The sequence below is a fragment of the Taeniopygia guttata genome, chromosome Z, assembly GCF_048771995.1.
Source record: "Taeniopygia guttata chromosome Z, bTaeGut7.mat, whole genome shotgun sequence".
NCBI lineage: Eukaryota > Metazoa > Chordata > Aves > Passeriformes > Estrildidae > Taeniopygia > Taeniopygia guttata.
This window is the reverse complement of record NC_133063.1, coordinates 65,356,104-65,379,998: the sequence shown is the minus strand read 5'-3', so window position 1 is coordinate 65,379,998 and position 23,895 is coordinate 65,356,104. Positions and strand designations below refer to the sequence as shown.

At 38.5% G+C, this 23,895-nt stretch overlaps 1 protein-coding gene and 1 pseudogene across 2 annotated transcripts in view; one reads left to right on the top strand and one right to left on the bottom strand.

Moving 5' to 3' along the window:
• The window catches only part of WDR41 (WD repeat domain 41), a 24,889-nt gene extending 13,230 nt beyond the window's left edge, over window positions 1-11,659 (bottom strand). Inside the window, exons 1-7 of one of the 2 annotated variants that reach the window (XM_030257807.4) lie at window positions 11,505-11,659; window positions 7,438-7,553; window positions 4,639-4,687; window positions 2,888-3,019; window positions 2,461-2,523; window positions 1,889-2,000; window positions 484-546 (exon numbers count right to left, since the gene is read on the bottom strand). In XM_030257807.4, the coding sequence (XP_030113667.1) occupies window positions 484-546; window positions 1,889-2,000; window positions 2,461-2,523; window positions 2,888-3,019; window positions 4,639-4,687; window positions 7,438-7,553; window positions 11,505-11,555 (586 nt within the window). In that variant the 5' untranslated portion in view covers window positions 11,556-11,659. Of the gene's footprint in view, window positions 1-483; window positions 547-1,888; window positions 2,001-2,460; window positions 2,524-2,887; window positions 3,020-4,638; window positions 4,688-7,437; window positions 7,554-11,265; window positions 11,447-11,504 lie in introns of those variants that run through there. The other variant, XM_072922876.1, reaches the window with a different exon arrangement.
• LOC115491249 (CLIP-associating protein 1-B-like) lies at window positions 11,649-23,895 on the top strand (annotated as a pseudogene).

Genomic DNA, 23,895 nt, shown 5'->3' with positions numbered 1-23,895 from the left:
GCCACTAGTCACAGGAGAAAAAGAAGCGGCCTCAAGCTGTTCAAGGGGAGGTTCAGGTTGGACATAAGGAAGAATTTTTTCACTGAAAGGGTAGTTAGACGTTGGAATGGCTTGCCCAGGGATGTGTAGGACTAAGCATCCTGAAGGTGTACTGGATCTGGTACTTAGTTCTATGCTAGTTGGCCAAGTGCTGATTGGCCAAAGCTTAGACTCAATGATCTTGGAGATCTTTTCCAATCTTAATGATTCTATGATTCTAAACATAGAAAAGTTTTGTTTTGTATGTCATGCATATTTCTAAAAAATTCTCAAGTAAGATTAGTATAGTCTCCCATTTGTCAATGGTGAAAGAAAAAATGTTGCTGACCTCACCCTAATACCATTTACTTTTCCTACACAATTCTAGCAGAATGCTCTGCACACATATCTCTCATAAGTGTAGTTATGGAGGAGCACGAACACTGGAAAATCCAAAATACTCACTTAGCTCTTTGCCAACTGCTGCTGCAACACAATTTTTGGGCAATTCAACCAAAGCACTGATGCCTTTGAAAAAAAGAGGTAAAAGGATATTAACTGATTATAAGAAAACACAACAAACAGCTAATTCGTTATTAATAAAGTTTTTAACAATCTTTCCACTTATCAAAACCAAAGTCTATTGCCTGAAGTTAAACAACATCAGAAATGAACAGATTATCTCAAACAGAGGTAAGGTCAGGAGTTTTGGTGCTGAATCAAGCAGAATTTTGAACATCAAACTTGTGGTGAAGCTGAAAGTAAATCATATTTTTATTTTAAAAGCAATTAAGATATTTATGTTCTAATGCAGGACAGTATTAAAAACACAATGACAATTATTGAGGCTCTAAATACAGGCAGTACCAAAATTATTAGGTACTGATACTACCTCAAGTATATAGAATTCTAACATAATGTGCAGAGCAAGATGAAAAAGAATAAAACATACGATAAAATACCCAGCTTCCTATCATCTTTCTTTCTTCATCCTGCACACAATTTCCCCACCCTGTGCCAAAGAACCATCAGAGGAAAATTCCCCAAGGAATAAACAACCTCTTTCCCCACAAAAGTCAGAGATTAGGACAGAAGAGAGAGCTCATGCCACACATTCCATTATTCCTTGTACCAAAGTTTCAATAGCACTTCATACTAGGCACCACAGTCCAACTAGTATTTAGCATGACATTTCATACTGAATCAAAAGAAGTATTAATACCCTCAAGGATTCAGAAGGCTTTGCCTACCACTACTCTATTCTATGACAAAAGTAAGGCCAATATCAGTTCCACCTTTGAATGTGACTCACAGCTTTGTAAGCATCTTGGTAAAGTATAGCAATAGCATGCAACAATTTTCTTCACACTGACAGATAATACAGAAGTTTATTAACAGAAAACTATGACTGACAGTCATTTCTGATTATTATATAACTATCAAAACATGCATTTTCTACATCAGAAGTACTGATTCTTAACAATAAAAAAGTAATCTTTACTGTTCTACTATTACAAAGCTTCACTCAGAAATATAATAAAACTCCCACTCAATCACACAAAAAGCCAATCAAAGGATCTGGTACATGTTACAGCAAACACAAAAATCAGCATCTGAGCTCTAGCCCTGTAGTCCAAGATAACGTACAGTTACTGAGATCTGAGATACTCTAAAATTCAAACAGCACAGAACATTAAAAGCAGTCTTAGTTCAGAAACTATTAAATCTGACATTTAAAAAAATAAAGAGTGGCTCTAATACATAATGTTATCATTAGAATTAAAATGAATTTTCCAATTGGTTTTGCATCATTATACAGATCCATTTTACTTGCACTTTAACAGCTATAATGAGTCATTTCCATTTTTACCTGCATCAGTAAGATGACTGGTCTTACACAAGAGATCTAATTTTTGGTTCCAAACACATAGATCACTCCCTCCAGACAACCATACATTCAGTCTTTGAAGAACTGTCAAACACTGCAGAACAAAAATCAGATATATTTCTCCTGCAAAAGTTCTTCAGGGAATTTCTCAGTGAAATGATTATGAGCTTTAGTTAGATAAATCTGTAAGTACTATGAAATACAGTATCAAGGTTTTTGAGAAATACATATTTAATTACATACTAATATGCTAAATTTTTCATCAATAGTGTAAAACCTTTAAATGTTGCAGGTCGCCTTTTCCAACACAGTAGTAAAACCAAGTCACAACACTACCTTTGATCTACATTCTTTCAAAAAGAAAACTGAGGTGTATAAGAGTTCCAACAACAAATTAAGACTTATGCCCACTTCTCAGCCACTCATTTTGTACCTATTCTTAAATAAAGCAATGCCATTCATTCTAACACACCTGCCCACATGACCCATAAGCCAGACATAACAGCTTAATGTATAAAACAAAACAACAGACATTCACAGGTTTTCTTCAGTACCTTTACAGTAGAATGGAAACATGACACTTTTTGAACCTGTCTGCCACTAGCACAGTCCCAAACCTGTCTTTATTTATTAAGGAAACTGAGAGGTTTCTATGTATCCTAAATGTAAATGCTGTTTTGGTAACTAAATGACAGATTAGGAAAGAGGTATGCAGAGATTCAAGTCTCCTAAATCCTGACAGTCTTCTCAATATGGCCTAAATGATATATTCATAAAGGCCCGTTATGGATTTTTTTTTTTTTTGTGCCAAGGGTTGTATCTACAACAACTAGTCAAACCCCTGTGTAATACAATTACACCTAATGGGTATTGGTAGGCATTAAGTTTTGAGATGGGCTGCAGCCTGTGTCAATGCTATCTTTAGAAGTAAAAACACAAAAAACCCATGGAATTTTAAATTCTCTCCAGATCAAAGGATACAATAACTGTTCTGTCAGCTGATGCTGTTATAATCAAATCTGTTTTTTCTTCAGTAACATCTGATGAAGAAAATGCTGCTATAGCTGTAATTTTGTGTGTGTGCCCATGAAGTTCATAAAGTTTTTCTCCAGTCTGAAAAAAAAAAGTATGGAAAACTATGGTTAAAATAGAAAAATGCCTACAAGTAGCACAAAATATTGGTATTAAATGACTTTTTAAAGCAAGAATTACTATGAGTGTAAAATTCTTCCTTTCTAAAGACATTTAAGGATTTTCTTCTTACTACCTCAGTACTGTTCAAGATCTTAAATTAAATAACATACTATGAGTAAGTATAAAGAAGTAGAATATAATGCAAATTACTCTCCAAGTAAAAAAACCCTAAAAGCCCTTAATAAAAAAATTCTGTATTAAACTCATTTAATTTTAAGGCAAATATTGGCTAATCATCCTTTTTAATAAATACTATAGCAATTCAAATTTGTTGACAATCCCTTACTTGAATATTTTTTTTTAATCTTAAGTATTGGAAAAACCTGACCTATATTTATGGCCAACCTCCTGCCAGATTCATTTACTATGCACATTATCTACAGATTCAAGGGGGTGTTTTAGACAACTACAGCTACTTCCACTAACATTTTAGTTAAATGGTAAAACCCTACAAACAAACATGCAGAAGAAACTGGCATTTTAGGAATAATTTTAACTGCAAACTTCTTGACAGATGGGGATTAATGTTTTAAATTAAAAGTACAAAGATTTGTTTTAACAAACAAAATAGAAGTCCCACAGAAGTAGAAAATGGAACTCAGTTCATAAAGCTGGATATCCAAATGAGTTTTAAGTTCACAAGCTGCTCAGAATACTGGGCATACATATCCACACACACCGGTTTTAATATTCAAATCCCTTTACTTTTCCAAATTATAGAATTATAAAATTATAAAAGGTCCTCAAAACCAGCAAAGCACTAGCAGAAACTGCTCAAAGGAAAAATTCCAAGTCTCTCATTCTGACCATTATAAATGTGACATAAATTTTTCAGAATATTTTAAAGAAAATTTAAAATCTGCGATTTTTGTTTCCTCAATTGAAAGTCTGATACACTGTAGACCCTTCAGACTTCTTACTAAACAATGTATATTAGACTTCCTTAACCTACGTCTAATCCTCACTGGTTCTCTACAGTTTTGTCAATGATATGGAGAAACAGAGCAGCAGAGCAAAACAGCAGGTGTCACACTTACAGAGCACCATTTGTATGATAAAACTAATGTCTTCTTAAGGTTTTCAAAAGTTCTAAGAAAGTTTTTATCACAGCAAGAAACTAAGGGCCTGTTCGTCATGAAATGTTTAATTCCTACTGACTTTGGTATCTTTTAAATACAATATTTTTGATAGCTCTCCATTAATCAATCATACTAAAGAGGTATTACTAATAGAAATACTGAAATGTATTTAAATCTTACATGTATATAAAAATCCTGATAAGTCTGGGATCTTGCTATATATTTGATGAGTTACAGCATTTCCGCATTTACAGCAAACACAGAATATACTTTCAAAGAGTAATTAAAGTCACAACCTCATACACACTTCTGCTTTTAAACAGAAAAACACTTTCAAACATTAGCTCTGAAGCAATTCCTATTTATTCCACTTTCATTGTTCCTAGACATTTCCACCCCTTCTCTACAACTTCTACCCTGTCCAGAGCACACAGGCCACTTCTAAAAAAGACCGCTAACCTGAGCATTCCACAGAAATACGATTCCATCATCTCCTGCAGATGCAATCCTGGAAAAAAAAAACAAAACAAAGAACCACAACAAACTGAAAACTTCATTACAGTGTAATATAATGGAAAAGCAGTAAATATTTATGGAAGTAAAAATGCTTACAAAGATATATCAGATTCAGTCTTTAAAGAATAAACATGTATTTGTAAATCCTAATTACAGTTTCTAAACTGAAATAGTATATTTAAATAGGTGATTTTCAGCATATACCTAATATAAAAACAGGACTTAAGAATTCCAATAGTGTTATAAAAAAGGGTCTTCATGGGTCACCTCAGTCTTTTCCAGTCATGATCACCATCATCTATAACCTTGTCTGTTTCCTGAAGGAGCAAGAAATGGTCAAATGATCAACAAAAAAATCTATTCTTAAAATGTGCTATGAATTCTGTTTAATTTAATATGTCTAATACTAGAGTATTACTTGCAATTTTATCTCAGTCCAGCTCTTGCTGAGGCTTAGCCTTCTTTAGTGATCTTACAATCAATATGAGCCTTACGTCATATTTAAAAAGTACAAGAGCAAAGAAGAAGAAAACCCAAAAAAAAAAAACCAACCAGCTTTCTGTTACATTCATAGAGGATTTATTTAGTATCTTCAAAAACCAATATGAGAAAATTTTCCACTCACTGGTTTTAGCTGAGCCACTGAGAAAACAAGAAAATCCTTCTGTAAAATTCTCACTAAGATGATATTATCTAAAGACCTGAAGCGTGAAACTTGGCTTACAATAGTTGACAAAAAGCACACAATGGAATAGCTGCAGAAACTAAACAAACACATTTCAGAAGCTGAGTAACAATACTAGACTTACTGAAAATAATCAAGTGAAAAATATTGTGTGTTTAACAATATAGAAAATACCATATCCTTGATAAATAAAATTTAGAATTACTGCCAGTAACAACTGAAACAACTCTATTAAACTCCTCAAACTCTCAGAATACTAACCACCTATGCAATTTACTCATTATCCACATGCTATTTCATAACCTATCTTAAACATCGCCAATAAGGCTTTAGTTTTACAATGATTATCATTACTTTAGCTTTAGTAATTTACCTGCCTCCAAATAAGAATCCAAAATGGTAAAAGATTTTTTTTATAAGACTTCATGTGCAAGCTAAGAATACTGTGGTGTTTCTACAAAGATGAATTACATATATTCACTTTACATTTGAGAAAAACATACTTTGATAAAGGGTTATTTTACTAACTTGCCTGGGGGAAAAAAAAAGACTGAAGAAAACACAGAAGATTCTTCCATTTGAATGCATGAAACTTTCCTGACATATATATATATTTTTTTTTTTTTTAATGACATTTAAAATAAATACCAGCAAGACAAAAATCTTCCATGGAGTCTTCTGTGAAATTTCATTTTTATACATATATAGTTATATATAATATTAGAAAATAAGATTCTGTGGGCATTTCTGAACTGGAAAACACCACTAGCATGGTCTCTTCCAATCAATGTACATGGCGAGGGAGAGAACCTTCCTTCATTAAACACCTGCTGTCCACTGCAAGGATATAAAACAAACTCTTGGTCATATTAACTTCATGCAGTGTATTGATGACTATATTAGAAATTCCCTTTTGTGTATAATCTGTAAAAGATATAAACTACTACAGCTCCTTAACAGAGATAATCTTGTCTATTACTTATATTCTTAGTCACTAGACATTTTCTATTTAATTCTCCACATCAGTCAAGAGTCACTACATTTTATGACCAAATAAAGACTCCACAACCTTTGTTTTAAGGAAGAAAATTATTTCTTCTCTTGTAAAATTATGTTACGTAAAGAACATGCAAGGTAAATTTAGAGAAAACTAAAATAGAAAATAGGATGTAATGTACAATTGTCATAATTCATTCTCTCAGTCATCTTAGCCAAATTTCCAGTTTTCTGAAAACTCTGTCCTCAGAAGATAGATAACTCAATCTTCAGAAGTTACAGACAGAGATTGTTAGGAAGTATACAGAAAGGTGCATATAGCTGAAACCTGAAGGAGAGAAACAAAGGAACTATCAGGTTTCAAACAAGTATAGCAAGTTGAACCAGATCAAACTGGAAGAGACTTGTAATGCAGAGGTTAGGCATATGGTGACTTGTGCTAAGTAGTCATTCTGAATAAAGTAGCTAAAAACTTTAGAATTTGCAAAGCTAAGAAAACCGCATTAACTAAAGCTCAAGTGAATTTAGCACTACAGTATCAAAAGAAAGTGCAACAAAAGATCAGAAAGGAAAAGCAACACTTGTTGCTGAAGATGCCATGCCCAATTGCTACAGCACATCTGTAGGAGTCTATTACACTCTTTCATAGAACCAGTAGGTAAAGCAACAGCTATCCTCAATTCTGAAACATAGAACACATGCATCCTGTCAGAACAGCAGCAGATAGTACTGTGAGAATCTATGCATGTACAGAAGGCAGTACTCAGACCAGGAACAGACTGAAAAATAACAGCTGAATTAGCTAAAGGAAATTCTTACAAATGAATCTTTACTGAGAAATGTAACATTATCACCATCATTTTCTCATTAAAGTATGACTTAAAAGAGAAGCCAAAAGATACAGTAACAGAGCAAGAAAAGGGAGTATACATCCTTGACTTAACACCAGTTTTTCCAGCTCTCACTCCCCAAAAGTAAAAAGACGGGATTAAAATGTTACTACATTTTTACAAACATATTGCCAAGGACATTGTCAAACAATTTGAAATGGCATTTCATACCTGCAGTCATCTATTTGCACTAGAAATCGCACTATATCTTGATGGCCTTTCAATACAAGGAGTTCCGTGTAAGGATTCTGTATTTGTTCTTCACCAATTGTCTGTACAGAGGATTTCTAAAATTCATAAAAAAGGAAGTAAATTTATTTTGTACTAACGCAATTATTTTCATCAGGTCTTCGTAATGTCTAACAATCTACATACAGATCCATGTGTAAAGTTTCTGAAATACCATTTTGCCTTAAAGCAAATCACTATAAAATAATAATTCCCTGTTATTTCATGCAAATAACAGCTTCCTATAGTATGTATTTAAATTACAATATAGCATTTTCTTTTCAACAAAAACATTTTGTACTGATTTAATCGTTGATACAGTGAGATGAAAACCCAGCTCAGTTATAAGCTGTCATGTGAAGCCAGCTTCATTACTCAATACACCATACATTCAGTTTTTCATTAAAGTACACCTCTTACAAGATGGCTGTGAAACTCTCATATCTTTCATCTACTGTTCAATTTTAAAATCCTATATAAAGACAACATATTTAAAACAAATAAGAACAAATGCCGTTCTGTTCCATAATATATAAATCACCCACTGGTACTCTATTCACAAGATACCAAAGCAAACTGCTTAAAAAAACATAGAGAATGATTAATCATTTTATAGAACAGCATCTGCAATTACCCCCAACTAGACTATTAATTAAAAGAACAATCAATCACTTGGAGCAAGCTGATCACTAGGCAGGGTCAATAAAATACTGCATAGAACTGCATTTTCAAGGCAGAATGGTTCTGCCAATCTCAATCATCATTTTATTTCAAGACAACTTTTTCGTAATTAAGATCTTAAACATTCTGAAACAACTTGTCAGGTTGTTTTGTTTTTTTTTTTTTAACCATCGAAATAGCTCAGTGGTTACTCAGTGACAACACCCTCTCCCCTTAGATTTATTTTACACAACAGTCAACATCATACTATTTCCAAGAGTCTCCTCTCTTTGAGAACTTCAACAGAATGTACACCGTAAAAAGAGCAGCTGCAGAATGCTGTACATCCAGCACATGACAGGTAACACCACATGAAACACAAACATGTTATCCTCAGAAAGTTGAACTTTTTATTGCAGGATCAATAAATTATTTTCTATTACTTTGATATTGATACTATGACAATATTCTTCAGAAACTAAGAATGACACAGTTAATAAATATGGATAGAAAGAAACCTGGTTTTTTTAATGAAGAGTTCTTGTGATTTTATCTTGATTTAGTGCTACCTGATGCATTTCATGAAGCAACTGTTCCTCATTTTTTGCAATCACATGAGAACAGCAGTTCCACTTTAAAATAATACAAGTAGAATCTGCATGGCCATAATAACAAACTAATTAACTTGGAGTTCATCCATTATAAGCTAATCAAAACATTTCTTTAAAAAAATGAGAGTTCTAAAATTCCTAAGGAAATCTCAGTATAGCAATACTACAATCAGAAAACATATATTAAGAAAAAAATTTTAACACCATTCTGAAAGACTCAGAATTTGTATCATTACAATTCTACAGTCTGATGTTGTTTCCTGTTCAATACAAGATAGTGTTATTTCTTTTGAACAACATGTCTAATCTTAATTCTAACAAGGCCTGTGAATACTAAAAGGTACAGTGCTTATAAGGTACTTATGCATGAGAACAAAACAATATCTTTTTCCCAATAAAGGTCATAAAAAAATTTATGCTGTCTTCAGATCTTAATTGATATTTACCCAAGTGTTGGGTTACATGAGTGTTCTTTCTCTGAAGAAATATATTTTTCTATACAAACTACTAACTGGACTCTCCTGTAGCAATCAAGTTTTTGGAGGTCAAAGCTGAATATTGATTTTAATGGAATCTATTGCCAATGTGCATATTTTTATGCATGACCTGTAAGCAACATTGCAGTAATCAGAAAAAAAAAATTCATCTCAACATCAAAACTTCCCAGGATGTGAAGCATTCACAAAGTGAGATTTTCAAAAGCTATTAATGAAAAACATAGATACGAGAGTACACAGGAAAACTAATCTATGGACCATGGAGCATGACAGATTAGCTCCTAAGGACCACGATGCCCCTGCATTTGAGTGCTCCCACCACCAGAGCCACCCTGCCTAAGACGAACACCACGGCTGCCCAGCAAGTGAAGAGATTCTGATTCCACAGTTAAAAAAAAAAAAAAAAAAAAGAAAGAAAAGAAAGAGGTAAGGAGAATTTTCCATTTCACAAATTTAGACTTAGGACAGCTTTGCCAGAGGCCCCCTCTATTCACCCAGTGCAATGCCACTCTCTAACACAACTGTCTGAGGTGACACCACAGGAAACAAACACTGTAAGTCCACAGCCCACACACTGCTGTGGGCTTTCTTACCTATTGCAGAACTAATGGTGACAAAGATTATTACATAAAACAATATTACATCATGCAGCAGGGGAAAAGTCTAGGGACTAACCCTTAGCAATACTTGTTCTTCAGATTTTCAGCTGAGAAGCAAAATTATTACTGTCATTCCACAACTCTGTGAGAGCAAAACAATGAGAAAAAACGCCCTGTGGATTGGATTTAACCAAGGTATGAATGGCAGAACGGAAGAAATGGGCCATAGCTTGATTTGTGCTCATGCTTTATTAAATCACAGTATATAAACCAAAACCAAAGTCTAAACTTTGGAGAGGGACACACAACAATGCAGTTTCTAGCGCATCTTAGAAAACTGCATTGTATTTCCTATCCCCCTTCTAAAAACAACTGCACACAAGCCTGCAAATGTGACTGCAATCCAACTGGCATTTTGACTGATGACAAAAGTCAGAGGTATTTCCACACATCATCATTTCAACCTGGTGCAGACCCAAATTAAGTACAGACCTTTAAAGTCAACCACAATACTGGCATAACTTGCTCACGAACAGCAGCTGAAAAATAATTATTTCCTCATACTTGCCTAGACTACAAAAGCACAGCAATACTTTAATCAACTCTTGTTAAATCCATGCTGAGAACTTCAGCAGAGTCTTAGAGACATGAAAACTCCAAAAATCTCTCCCTCTAATCCAGTAACATTACTCTTAATCTGAGCAGCAGCAAGGATGTCAGTGTATAGTGCACTCCATAACAAAGCATATTTCATGGATGAGGTACTAAGAAGAAATGCTGGAAAACTACTACAAACTACTGTGACACATAAATAACAACTTACTGCCTATAACTTACATTACCGACCTCAGAATCCTGACAGCAAGACTTGCAAGGCAAGAAACACACCATAACTCCCGCAGAGCAGGACCTTAGCTCAGCCGTTCTGCTGTTCACAGAATCAATTTGGTGGGAAAAGACGTTTGAGATGGAGCCCAGCCTATGATAAACATCACCTTGTCAACTAGACCACGTCCAGTCCTTAAACACCGCGAAGGATGGTGATTCCACTGCCTCCCTTAGCACTCCATTCCAGTATCTAATCACTGCTTCTGTGTAGAAATTATCTCTGATGCTCAGCCTGAATCTCCCCTGGTGCGGCTGGAGACGGTGTCCTCATCCTGTCGCCGGTTGCTTGCGACAAGACACCAACCCCCAGGACTACCCCCTCTTTCAGGTAGTTGGAGAGAGTGGTAAGATCTCCCCTGAGCCTCCTTTTTCCCAAAATAAACCCAACCAACTAATCCTTTTTCCTCCTTTTTCCCCAAGATAAACCCAACGGAGCTCCCTCAAGGACTCCACACAGGACTTGCGCTCCAAGCCCTGCACCATCTCCGTTCCCCTTCCCCCGACACGCTCCAGCACCTCAATGTCCTCCCCGAACTGAAGCCCTGGACACAGTGAGGTCCGCCTCTGTGCTTCCCCAACTGCCCCGTTTCTCTCCGTCACCCGTTCTATCAGCCCGACCGCCTCGCAGGCTGCGACCCGGCCCGGAGCACGACCCATCCCGGGGCCAAGACCCGCCCAGCGGGAAAGGCCGCGGTCCGGCGCCTCCCGACAGCACCAGCCCAAGCGCCAGGCTGCCCGGGAGCCGGCTCACCTACCTCGGCCGAGCCCTGCGGCTCGCGGCCGCCGCCGATCAGCCAGCGCAGCATGGCAGCAGCGCCCGCCCCGCCGCCACAGCCGCCACAGCCGACCGGCAGCCTGCGCAATCGAGCGCCGCGCCGGCGGGCGGCGCCGCGCGTGGCATGAGCAGTCGATCGCCGAGGCGCCGCGCCGTGAGGGCCGTCCCGGGTGTTCCCGCGCGGCTTCGCACGGCGGGAAAGTGAAATATTTACCGACCTGAAATATATACTGAAATATACACCTCGCTGTCTTCCGACCTCAGAGAACATTTATGCTATTGCCTTCTACCGTATTGCATATTACAACATTACAATTATTGCCATTGATTGTGACGGTCTCCAACTGTTTTTTGAAGTGGAATGAGCACCAGAGTATTTCCTAAGGAACAGATTCCCCTTGGCTATGGCTGTTTCCATCCTCCCTTGCTGAGGTCTTTGATGCTCCTGAAAGGGTGAAGCGACAAACAGGAGTAAACCCACACAGTCCTGCTCCTGTGCTGCCCCTCACAAATCACAGAGCTGAGTGGGCTGGGCTGGAAGGGACTTTAGGTTCTTCTAGTTACAGCTTCTCTACCATGGGCAGTGTGAAAACCGCCAGTCACTTGCTTTTAAAATTTTAAAAGTTTAATAATAATAAAATGTTTATAAAAATAATAATACAATTAGAGTAATAAAATTTAGAGTTAGGACAATTACAAGACAATAAAAAGCAAAGAATTACTGACGTCTGGATGCTCTCAGACACTAAGTCATGAAAAGCATCACTTGTGAACAAAGGAATAACCTTAAAAGCAATAGCCTGTTGCATATTCATATATCTCATACATGATGCATAAATTCCTTGCAAATTAAGAACTTTTCTGGTTTTTGTCAACTTCTCCTTAATCCTGTTGGTTCCACAAAGATGGAGAGAAGGTGGAAGAATGTTTGTCTTTTCTGATAAGGAGGTTGTCACTTTTTATGGGCCCCCTTCGCTGACATCTCTGTGTGAAGAGTTTCTCGATTATCTCATTTTCCTGCTTGAGCTTGTAGCAAATCCTATATCGCAGAGTTTCTATTTTAACATTATGTTGTAACCTAAAACTACATTTAACACACTACGTAAGAGAATTAATACAGCATAACTTTCTAACATTACACATATAATATTCATTGTAACATTTGCAAAAAGCCAATCATAAAATATGCATATTTCACAGAGTGGTTTGGGTTGGAAGGGATTTTAGTGTTCATCTAGTTCCAGCTTCTCTACCACGGGCAGGACCATCTTCCACTAGACTGCATTGCTTAAATCCCCATCCAGCCTGGCCGTGAACACTCCTAGGGGTGGGGCATCCACAACTTCTCTGGGCAGCCTGTGTCAGTGCCTCACCATCCTCACAGAAAAGAATTCCTTTCTAATACCCAGTCTAAATCTACCCTCTTTCAGTTCAAAGGCATTCTCGTCTGGTCCTGTCACTTCATGTCCTTATAGAAAGATCATCTCCATGTTTCTTGTGGGCTTCCTTTAGGACCTTGAAGGCCACAAGAGAGTTGACTCAGAGCTTTCTCTTCCCCAGCTCAACAATCTCAAATATTTTCAGGCTTTCTTCACAGGAGAGGTGTTCCACCCCTCCTGAACATCTACTGTTGGCCAGTCTGAGCGTGTAAAACATGGGATGCTAGGATGAAATGACACTGTAGTAACCTAAGTTCAACAAATATTTGTAGTTTGTAACCTTGTGTTTTGCCATTCTTTAACTGCTGTGAACTCCTTGCAGCTTTGTAACCAACTGAAGTTGATAACAGTCATAAACCAGTCTTAAAGCTGTTGTTTATCTACTTTAGCAGACTTCTGCTTTTTTATTTCAGTTCAATCATGCTGACTTCCATCTTAGAGATGCAGTTCCTGCAGACTAAGGGCACAGCCAGTGGAATTACTTGCTGTATGTAGATACACCTGCCAGGGTTTCCATGGTAATCAGCAGTTTTGTCATCAGCAATCTGGTTCCTGGCAGTGTCCCTAAATAATTTGGTATATTCTCCAAACTGGCAAGTGTTGAGTCATTTTGTTACATTTTATTTATTGGAAGGAAGGACTGCACAGCATAACACTACTTACAGTTCTATGACTTACATGACCACGTGAGATGAACTGACCACAACCTCCTTCCACCATCACCCTGCGCATCTGCAGGAGGAAGACAATTTGTGAGTAAAGTTGAGCCCAGAAAGAAGGAAGACATGGAGAGAAGGTGTTGTAAAATGTCTTCCCCATATTTCTCATTATCTTACTTACTCTGATTTGATTGACAATAAATTAAATTAAATTTTTCCCACGTCGAGTCTGTTTCCTCTTGATGGTAATTGGTGGCTGATGTCTCTGTGTCCTTATCCTGACCCATGAGATTTTTGTCGTACTTTCTCTCCCCTCTCCAGCTGAGAAGGGGAGTAATAAAGCAGCTTGATGGGCACCTGGCATCCAGCCAGGGTCAACCCACTGCAGATGGACTTCAGGAGAGTGCTTTTTGTCTCTTTAATTAGAACTGACTTCAGAATTCTGCTTCTGAGCATCTTTTCATTCCTTCTTTAAACTAACAATGCTGCCTGCTCCATTTTCCATTTCTTTGTATGTTGTATAAATTTCTGTACACTTCTTTTTTGAATCCTTCTTGCAATATTAACAAACCAGTTTTATTGTTATTATTTCAAGCATCTAATGTATTGTACACTTCCAGGAAACAGAAGCAACTTCTCTGTTTCCCAGTGTGGTTGGTACAAGTGCTGTGTTCGTTGTGGTGCCTGTGTAAAGAGTGCAATTTATCACAGCATTGCAAATGCTAGGCCAAGTTGCAATGTTTTTTGCAATTTATGGCTGTTGCTGTCAACCATTGGCAAAGCATCATGCTCAGGCTCTTAAACTCTGCAAAAATGATGGAGTGTTGGAGGATAACACTCACTGCAGGAAATGTGCAGCACATGTGATTACACAAGCACACTTTTCCACCAGTGTGACATTTCTTGTCCTCAGGATTTAGTATCTGAATAGAGGAATACTTTTCCTTCCCACCTTCTAGCACGATGGCTTCCCTTTTAACTTGCCTCAGTGAGATCCTGGCCTCTGCAGTAGTGACTAGGCATAGAAACTGTCACTAGGTTATCTCCTGCTCTATTAACTAATATTTCCAGTATGTCACATTATTTGTATACGTCTTATAAATTGCTAAAGCCTATTACAGTTTCCTCAAGTTACACAGTTCAATTTTTTTCTGTAGATTTTATTCATTGAATAAAGTTCCTAGGAACAGGTGAACAACTTACAATCAGTCTTACTCTAAGAATTACTTGGAGAGATTTTTACAAAGGAAGTACTAGAAAACATTCTTTTAAAGGTGACTTCTCTAAATCAGACCATATATCTTTGAGATATCATTGTGATTCAGTCTCAAAATTCATGCCTAATCCACACAGTTTTTTCCTTTATGTCTAATAAATAGATCAGTTGAAAAGTGTGGGCAAGAATTTCACACACTGTCAAGATCAAATACAGTCAAAACACGTTACATATTAAAGAAACAGAGTTAGAAGCAGCCAACAAATGATATTTCAATGGACAGCATATACTACAGTCCTCCACAACCAGTATAAAACCCTTAAAAATCCATGCTGCTGTTTCTTGTATTCATGGTAGTTAAATCCACCCGTTCAGGAAATGGCTAATTTTGCATTCCCAGGTCAGGTGAGTGATACAAAAGTTCAGACATGTATTATTCCTATAGAGAAATTATCCATTTTGGTTCTGCACGCCCTGTTAGAACTATGGTGCTGGATGATGGGGGATAATAAATGTCACTTTCATCTTTCTGGTACTTAAGGCCATGCTGTCTAACTAGTTCGCTTTGTGACTGAAGGTGATTAAAAGTGCTGAGAAAAAATGGATCCTGTGGCTCCTGCCAGTTAAAGGGCACGGTTTTAGATATGCAGTGTACCACCAGAGCATCCTCATGGCATTCCTTACAGGATCCAATTAATTTTGTCACATGACCACCTATCTCCCAAGTAATCACCAGCATTTAGAGGTTTAGGAGAAGGGTAGGAGATCAACCAGCAATAACACATTGAGTTCCTCCTCTTGGCCCAAATCCTGGTTGCACTAGAGCTGGCCTAGGGATATTAGCTTGATTTAGGTGAACCTGAATCTAAACTCCAGGAACTTAAGAGGGAATGGAACTTCAACCACTGGTGGTAATTTACTTGACCCCCTCTATCCAAAGGGGATCTCTGCAGTTCCAGTGATGGTGTTGTATCTGAGCGAAATGTTTCCGCACCTTGATGAAAGGTTCAGCAGCTTCCATCATGAAATTCTGGAGATGTTCACAGGCCAAATAAATGTGTGGGTTCAGCTTCATCAATGAAAATAAATAGTTTTGTATTTTTCTAGATTTTTGTGGCTGCAAGAAAAGGCTTTGTCACCCCTTCTCCCCTTGGTCTTAGATTTAGCATCTAAATGTGCAAAATATGTATTATTTTCTCCTGTCTGGTCAGATTCAGAAAAGTTCACCAAAAGCGTAGATGAATACTAGTAGTGTGGGGATGCTACCCTAGTTACATCCTAACAGCCTTCATTTGTATTAATTTGTAATAATCTGCTCCTATTTTTGTCATTTTGGCCCAATCCCTGAAATTAAAGTTGAGGAAAGTCTTATTTTTAGCACTATTTTAACAGATTAAAGTTATTGTCTGTGTATTTCCATTTTTAGTACTTTGATGTTGCAGTTATCTGTGCTTGAACAATCCCTTTACTGCCTCCACAAACTGTGGCCTTCTCCATCTGATGCAATCTAGTCTTTTCTATGTGTTGTCAGTAAATAAACTTATTTTTGTGTTTCTTATGTTTGGTTTACATTTATCTGTGAAACATAAACTACCTCATACAGTGTGTAATGCTGTGTTTCTCTTCACAAAGCAAATTGGTTTGCCTCTTCATTGCCTATTTCTTGTATTATGTTCTTGCTGAAGGTCTAAGGAAGCAAGTGCCATAAAATGGAATAACACCTGCATGAATTCCTCAAAGTCTGACTGTACTTTGTGAAGAAAATGGAGTGAACAATTTTTTTTTTATCTCACAGTACAAATTGCATGCTGCTCTGATCTAAAGTGGAGTGTGATGGCAATATAAGCCCCCAGGTGGCATTCTAACCTTGTTTTTCTAAATCGTTTGTTTTCATAAGGAGTGGATCTGATTCTTTTGTTTAAAAAGAAATTTTCTTCAACCTCATGGTACATTTGAACAAAGAAATTAAAGCCACAAGCTGATCCTTTTTTGTTGTTGTTTTTGAGGTTTCCAATTTCTACATGTTTTGTAGATTCAAATGCAGTAGCCTCAAACTCAGCATGAAATCTGATAGACGCTTGATGGAATGATGAAAATTATACTGTATTGCAGATACTGAAGCCTGTAACGTAATGATGTCCTGCAACAGTTTTCAATAAAATATACCATTTGAATTTTGAAAATCACAATTGCAGTAAAACACTTTGCAAACAGATTTATGAGAAAATCATAAATCCAATTGTGACTAATACCTTACAACACATAGATATTAACTGATTCTGGGTTACAATGAAATCCAGGCAGAATTCAATATTATGACTTTATGAAACCAGTGTGATTCTGGTTGGATTTCTGTTTCCTTCCAGGAGTACCAGATAGGCCTTTGCAAAGAGCACAACTTGTACCTCCTAGTTTAAGCACCCTGTTTATGTACTGAGGGTGCTGATGGTTCATCTTCAGGTTCCCCATTCACCAGAGGCAGGATGGCTTCCACAGAGATTTACTCAGACTACCTCACATAACTCATCAGCTGAGTTGCTCCCTGCTGAAGCATTTCTTTCCCCATCAGGTTCTCAGTTCAAAGCTGGGGTCTCGTGTCACTTTCACAGTATTTATTGCCTTCCAGCTCTCTCATACCCAGATGTTACTTTGCTAGTGAATACTTATGTGCTTCCCTCCATACTGTCTGGTACATGTGGGAGGAGTGCCCACAAAAAAAACTTCACAGTCACCCCTAAAATCCTTTCTTCCAACTTTTCTCTGCAACAAAACTCACAACTTCCTTAGAAACCACTGGGCTGATGTGCTGCAAGTCGTCCTTACAGCTCTGACCAAAACTGTTACCTAGTCATGTGCACCATAGGCTGCCCCACCTGCAACTCTTTGCAACCTCTGCTTATATTTGGATTACAACCTCTTCAGAAGGCAGACTGGTTTAGTTTGTATTTGTGCAGCACTCGGACAAATTTAGGATTCTTTAGGATTCCAGTGGGATACGGAGCACAAATACACAGTAATTATATTTAATAAAGCAAATGGAGCTAATTTAAATTACTGCTTAAAATATATCAATATGTATTAGGTCATAAATAAAAATCGACCTACATGCTGTCCTGGATATCTTTCAGAGTGGGAGGAGTCACTAAGTCAGAGTATCATCAATCATAGTTCCTAAAGCAGCAAAACCCAAACTGCTGCTGCACTGTAAGACCCTAAGTAGCCAGAAGGCACAGACGGAATGTTTGAAATTCAAACTTCATCTGTCTTTATTGTGTTTCAGCCCTAAAGCTCTCAACAATCCTTCTGAAAAGTCATTCCTGCATATTTTTCAGTATAAGGACCAAGCCTTAATTTATAGTAGACTCTTGCAAGGTGGTGTCTCTGGGCTTTGGCCTGGAGAAATGTAAAACTTCTTGAGTTTAAATGGATTTTGAAACAAAGCCATGTATGTTTGTTCACAAAGGCTTATGAGTTACCCTTTGGGCTGTCTTACACTGTGCACATTATATATTTCTGTTTAGTTATTTTCACATTTGTCAAACACATTTATTCATCCTAAGTTTTCTAGTGAAATTTAGGTATGGATATGTTTAAGTACTATGGATAAACATAAAATTTTAACCCCCTGTCCCCTTTATAGTAAGTCTGAAATTTATCACAGGGTATTCTCTTCCCTATTTCAGAAATGCTTGAGAGAATCCTTTGCCCTTACCAAAAAAAAAAAAAAAAAAAAAAAAAAAAAAATTCCTCTTGGGAGATAAAGTATAGCCTAACAGATAATCACAGTAAAATTTCATACATGTAGCAAAGAGGTCCAAAATGGAAGAAGCCTCACTGTCTTAGCTGTAGTGAATACTCTGGCAGCTACAGCAAAATACCTTCTATACCTACAGCACTGTTCTGGTTTGAAAGCAAAACCAGTGAGAGACTCCAAGTCAGAAATACAATTTATTGGGAAAAGGACAAAAAACCACATGCAATAATACAAAGGGAAAGACTATTGACAAAGTCAGAATACAACCTGGCCAGCGTGCTGGTAGCAGTCTAAATTGGAGTAGCTGCAGTCCTCTTGGCAGATGTAGTTGCTGTGTCTTCTCGGAGAACCTGTGAAAAGGCTGACCCTCTGTCTAGAAATCCCCAGTTTTATCCAGGTTGGAATGCCTAGCTCCTCCCCCCTGGGCAGAGCATCTTACAATGGGTCATTATGAGTCACGAGGTGTGTCCTTAATCACCTGCTCCTGGACGGTGTTATCTCTGAGTCATGTGGCAAGGCATTGATGGGGCTATTAACAGCAGATAAGGAAAACTGCCTCAAGGCAACTCCTACTCAGATGGTAAATAGGAAAACGTTCTTTTTTTAATCTTGGACAAGCGTGAGAGGATGGGTAACTCATTACCTTGCCTTGCCAAAGAAGTTGTTGAATGTCCTCTACTGTTAATTTCTTGATTCCCTTGGGGTGACACTTAGTTCGTGGCAATATGAGTACAGTGGCAGTGTGGTGCAAATGTACAGATAATCTTCACAGCTACAATGGTGAGATACTGCTAATGCTAATACAGATTTATAAAGACCAGCATACAGGATGCTAGACAAGACCTGATGCACCATGTCAGATGAAAGTCTGGTTCTCTACACAGAGAACACTATTTCACACCCATGCACGAGCACGGAGCAGTCATCTTAACCCCAAGACTCATCATAACATATGCCACCAGAAATTCAGCTCAACCAAGCATAAATGAAAAGGGGACAACAGGACTCCTTTGTGTATCATGGAGACAGTAGAGGAGGCTGGGAATTGGGAAGAGTTTTTAATCCAAAGCAAGGTTTTGGTCAGAGACACTCTTAAGGGCTGCAGAATGGCACACAGGCAGCCTCAGAAAGGGCCTATATGGATGGAAGTGTTGGTTATCCTGGAAAATCCTTTCCTGTGTTCCCATTGTCATGCACCAGCCTGGCAGAAGGCCATTAAATACCTAGCAGGGACATATAATTAGATGGGTATCAAAGACACATACACCTTTCGCTGATCTCTGAACAGAGCATGTGGTAATCGATAAATTTCAGCATTTATTTAACAAGATCCAATCTAGCAAAATATTTCCATCACATTTGCTATATACAGTGTCTGAATTGTCACCAAAAATTGTCATCAAAATATTAAAAGACAAGTCTGTGTGTAGGAGTGTTGCCTGAACACTGTGGGCTACATGCTGATAACTAGATTTCATGCCCTTTCTGTTATTCAAAAAATATTCCTGCTCAGATTAACAGAATAAAGCCAAATACTTCAGCATATTATTTTAATAATTTATTCAAAGGAATTTACTGGAAATTAGGCAACTAAATATCTGATGGATAAAGGCTTCAGTCATGAAAGACAAAATACTGTCTAACTGCAAAGTCCAGCCTCTAGTTAAGAAATACACTGAAGTACAGGTTATATGAGCACCAGATATTGAGGAGTATTTTTCTTTCACATTTCAGTCTGCAGAGTTTGCAATAAAATGTCATTCAAGTTTACATAATAAGTTAAAACAAAAATTAATACTGATGAGCCATAATGATTTAGAAGATTAGCTAGTGAGAAGTTCCTTTCTATGCATACCATAGTTAAAAATATTTCTATGTTAATTCATACTGTGTCAGTAAGTATAATGATTTTCCAATTCTGACTCCCTTCTCTGTATGAAACTACTGAAATGCTGTAAGAAGGCAGTGGTACTATAGGCCATATTCTTTGCTGCCTTTTCATACAAATTCCCCCTTGAAGTAATGTGTAAAGTTCAGTCAGGAGAGTTGTCCATTTTCTTTGGCTTTGATCGCTCACATCCTTGCACAATGTATAGTTGGAAGCTTAGATATGCTGTTCTCAAGGCTAATTTTGCTCTTCTGTAAATCTAGAAGAGTCTGGATGATGTAGCATTGAGTGTGTGACTGTCAGCTAACCAGCTCTGTCATTTGTCCTGTTGCTGTGTGGCTTTCCTTGCCTCCTTCCTGATGAAATTTGCTGTGGTTGTTTTCCAGACCAAGTACAAGCAAATACTGCATCTGGACTACAAGAAAATTTAGGTGAGACCTGCAATCTTCCATTAAGTGTGTAAATTATTCGCAAGAACCTGTTCTCTTATACGTTTCATTACAAAAAGGGTAAAAAAGGAGCACAAAAGCTGTTAAAATTAATGACCAATGATAGTAGGAACCTTGGTCATCAGAAAAAGCTGGTGTAAAAGCAACATGGATTTTAGGAGAATTGGATTCTCTGACTTAACAGGGACCTTCAAAATTACACTACACCTCCTTGTTGCAGTTCATATTTATTTTACTAAGTTTTATTAGGTTGACTGTTATAGTGGTATGTTCTGTTATCCCCTCATGTTCTCCCTAAATTGGTTTCTCCCTCAGTTGTACCCTCCCACCCAGCTGCCCCTCAAAGAATCTCTTCCCTTCCTTCCAGACCCTTCCCTCTCTGCCAAGGCAACCCAGCCCCTTTGTCCTGTCTGTCAACCTAAACCTTACCATTGCTCTGGAAAGTTCCCTGTCCCTCACCTCCAGGACCAATCCCAGATGGAACCCTCTCTTCTCCCTTTTCCCTGATTTGTGGCATCCCTGAAAACCACTCTAAGAGTTACTCTCATGGTGTCCACTCCCTGTTTTGTGAAGTTTTAAAAAATCGTGCACAGCGGTGCTTGGGGTTCTGCTTGCCTGTGTTCCCTTCAGCTCTCCTCTCCTGTGTACCCTCCCCTTGCCTCACCCAATAAACCTGGTCTTCACATAGCAAGAGAGCCTCTTCTGCCTCTTTTATCCAATCTTCATCACACTTTCAGGGGTCTCCAGTACTGGGCATTTGGCTCAGAGGTTCCAGTTGAGGCAATACCCAACCTGGTCGGTTCCCCAGTCTTGCCCCTGGACTATTTTGGAGCCCACCTGGGCTCCAGAAGCTAGTGGCACCTCATGTCTCCTCCTCTTAGGATAGGACAGGCTGTGTGATACCAACATTTGGCAAGGTTATCTCTTCTTTTTAAATACTGCTTTCTTGAGTACTGTGTTGTTTCCTCCATGTCCTGGCTTGAGGGACATTTTAATAAGCTTTCAGACCTTTCTAAACATTTTCTCTTCTTTTCTCCTAGGCATCCTTCCAAACAAATCTGTCACTTCAGAAATAAGTAACCCAGAAGGAGCTATTGGAAAGTCATATCTTCCACGTAACACAAACCACAACACTTCACCCAACCATTTCTATAGCAAGGTTTCACACAAACTTCAGCATATCCTCATAAAGGCAGATGTTCTCTGTGTAGGGATTTCACATGAGTGAATCTGGCACACACGTTGTCCAGCCCCTTCAGAGCTTGATTCACCTCACTGTTTAAAAATATTTTAAAAACATCTTGAATTTTTTTCTGACTCTAACATCCAATGACAAGGATCATGGTATGTATTTTTATGCCGGATTTCAATAGCTAGTCTGTTCATTCCCAGACGAGTCAGGAAAGTGAGAAACCAAGTATTCCTCTGTACTTTTTGGTGCTTCTGAACTTTCTTTTTCCTTCTTTCCCAGATATAATTTTGCTCTCTACCTCAGTATCTGGGCTCTCCTTCCTGACCTTGTTATTATACTAATGTGAGGTTGCAAACCCATTCATATTTCATCTTTGGTCCATAGGCTTGTGAGACTACAAAATCTGTGGCATAGTCTCACCTTCTCTCACTATTCATTTCCAATTAAATAAAGAAGATTAACTATTAACACTTACGACAAGACTGCCCTGAAGGAAGAAGTGTTCCATGACAACATGGATCAGCTTTGGGATGTACCCAGTGTCCATTCAGATTTGGTGGCTGATCTTCTGAAAGAGCTCTCCAACAACAACAAGCAAGTGGAGGAGTGGAAAGGAGCTCTCTGTGGGAGGGGGTGTGGTAGGTGACCTCCCTGCTTTGCCATGGGAGGCCACAGATGTGTAGTTTTCCCGCCTCCCAAGTTGTCTGTCATCTGTTCTCCCTTCCCCCAGTTTATGTCAATCACTTTGTACCCCTTCCCTTTGTTCTAGAAAGTTCCCAGTTCTTTGTACCCCCATTGGTTCTTCCCCCGAAACCACTACTTCCCTCTATCCCAGTTGGCCGTTGCCGTGTCACTCCTGCTTGACTCCACCCTCATACCCTTACCTGATTTGATGCTCTGTACCCTGACCCTCCTTCCCTGTTACTGTTATATACCCTGCTCCGCCCCTGGTTCGGGGCTCTCAGAGCTGGCTCGCCCTCTGAGTGGCTGTGTCCCTTCACCACCCTCGCCTTCCCTCACCGAAGCCCTCAGAATAAAAGCCGCTTGAGAGACTCTCGCCCGGTGGAAGACTCTTCTCTTTACTACCACCGTCGCGTTCCAGAAGTCCCCGACCCTGTCGGAGAGACTGAGGTGCGCGATAGCTCTCCTGGAGTTGCTAAAGATCACAAGGGAAGATAATATTGGAGTTTGGGAGGAGCATTTCAAAACCATTCTGCTCTTGCTGCTGGAAACACTTGGAGACAAAGATCATTCGATCAGAGCTCTGGCACTGCGAGTCCTGAGGGAGATACTGCAGAACCAGCCAGCAAGGTTTAAGAACTATGTGGAGTTGACTATCATGAAAACACTGGAAGCACATAAGGATTCCCACAAGGAGGTCATCAGAGCTGCTGAAGAAGCTGCTTCCACCCTGGCGAGATCCATCCACCCCGAGCAGTGCATCAAGGTGCTTTGCCCCATCATTCAGATTGCAGATTATATGCCATCAAAATGCAAACAAGTCATCAAGAGGATTTCCAAGTAATCATTGCAACCACTCCTGCCTGATACCATTCCAGGACTGTTACAGGATTATAATAACATGGAGACGAGTGTCAGAAAAGCCAGTGTGTTTTGCCTAGTGGTTATTTATTCAGCAATTGGAGAAGAACTGAAACCTCATCTCTCACAATGCACAGGAAGCAAGATGAAGCTACTAGACTTGTATCTAAAGAGGGCACAGACCACCAACAGCAACAGCACCTCGTCTTCAAATGTTTCAACGCACAGTTAG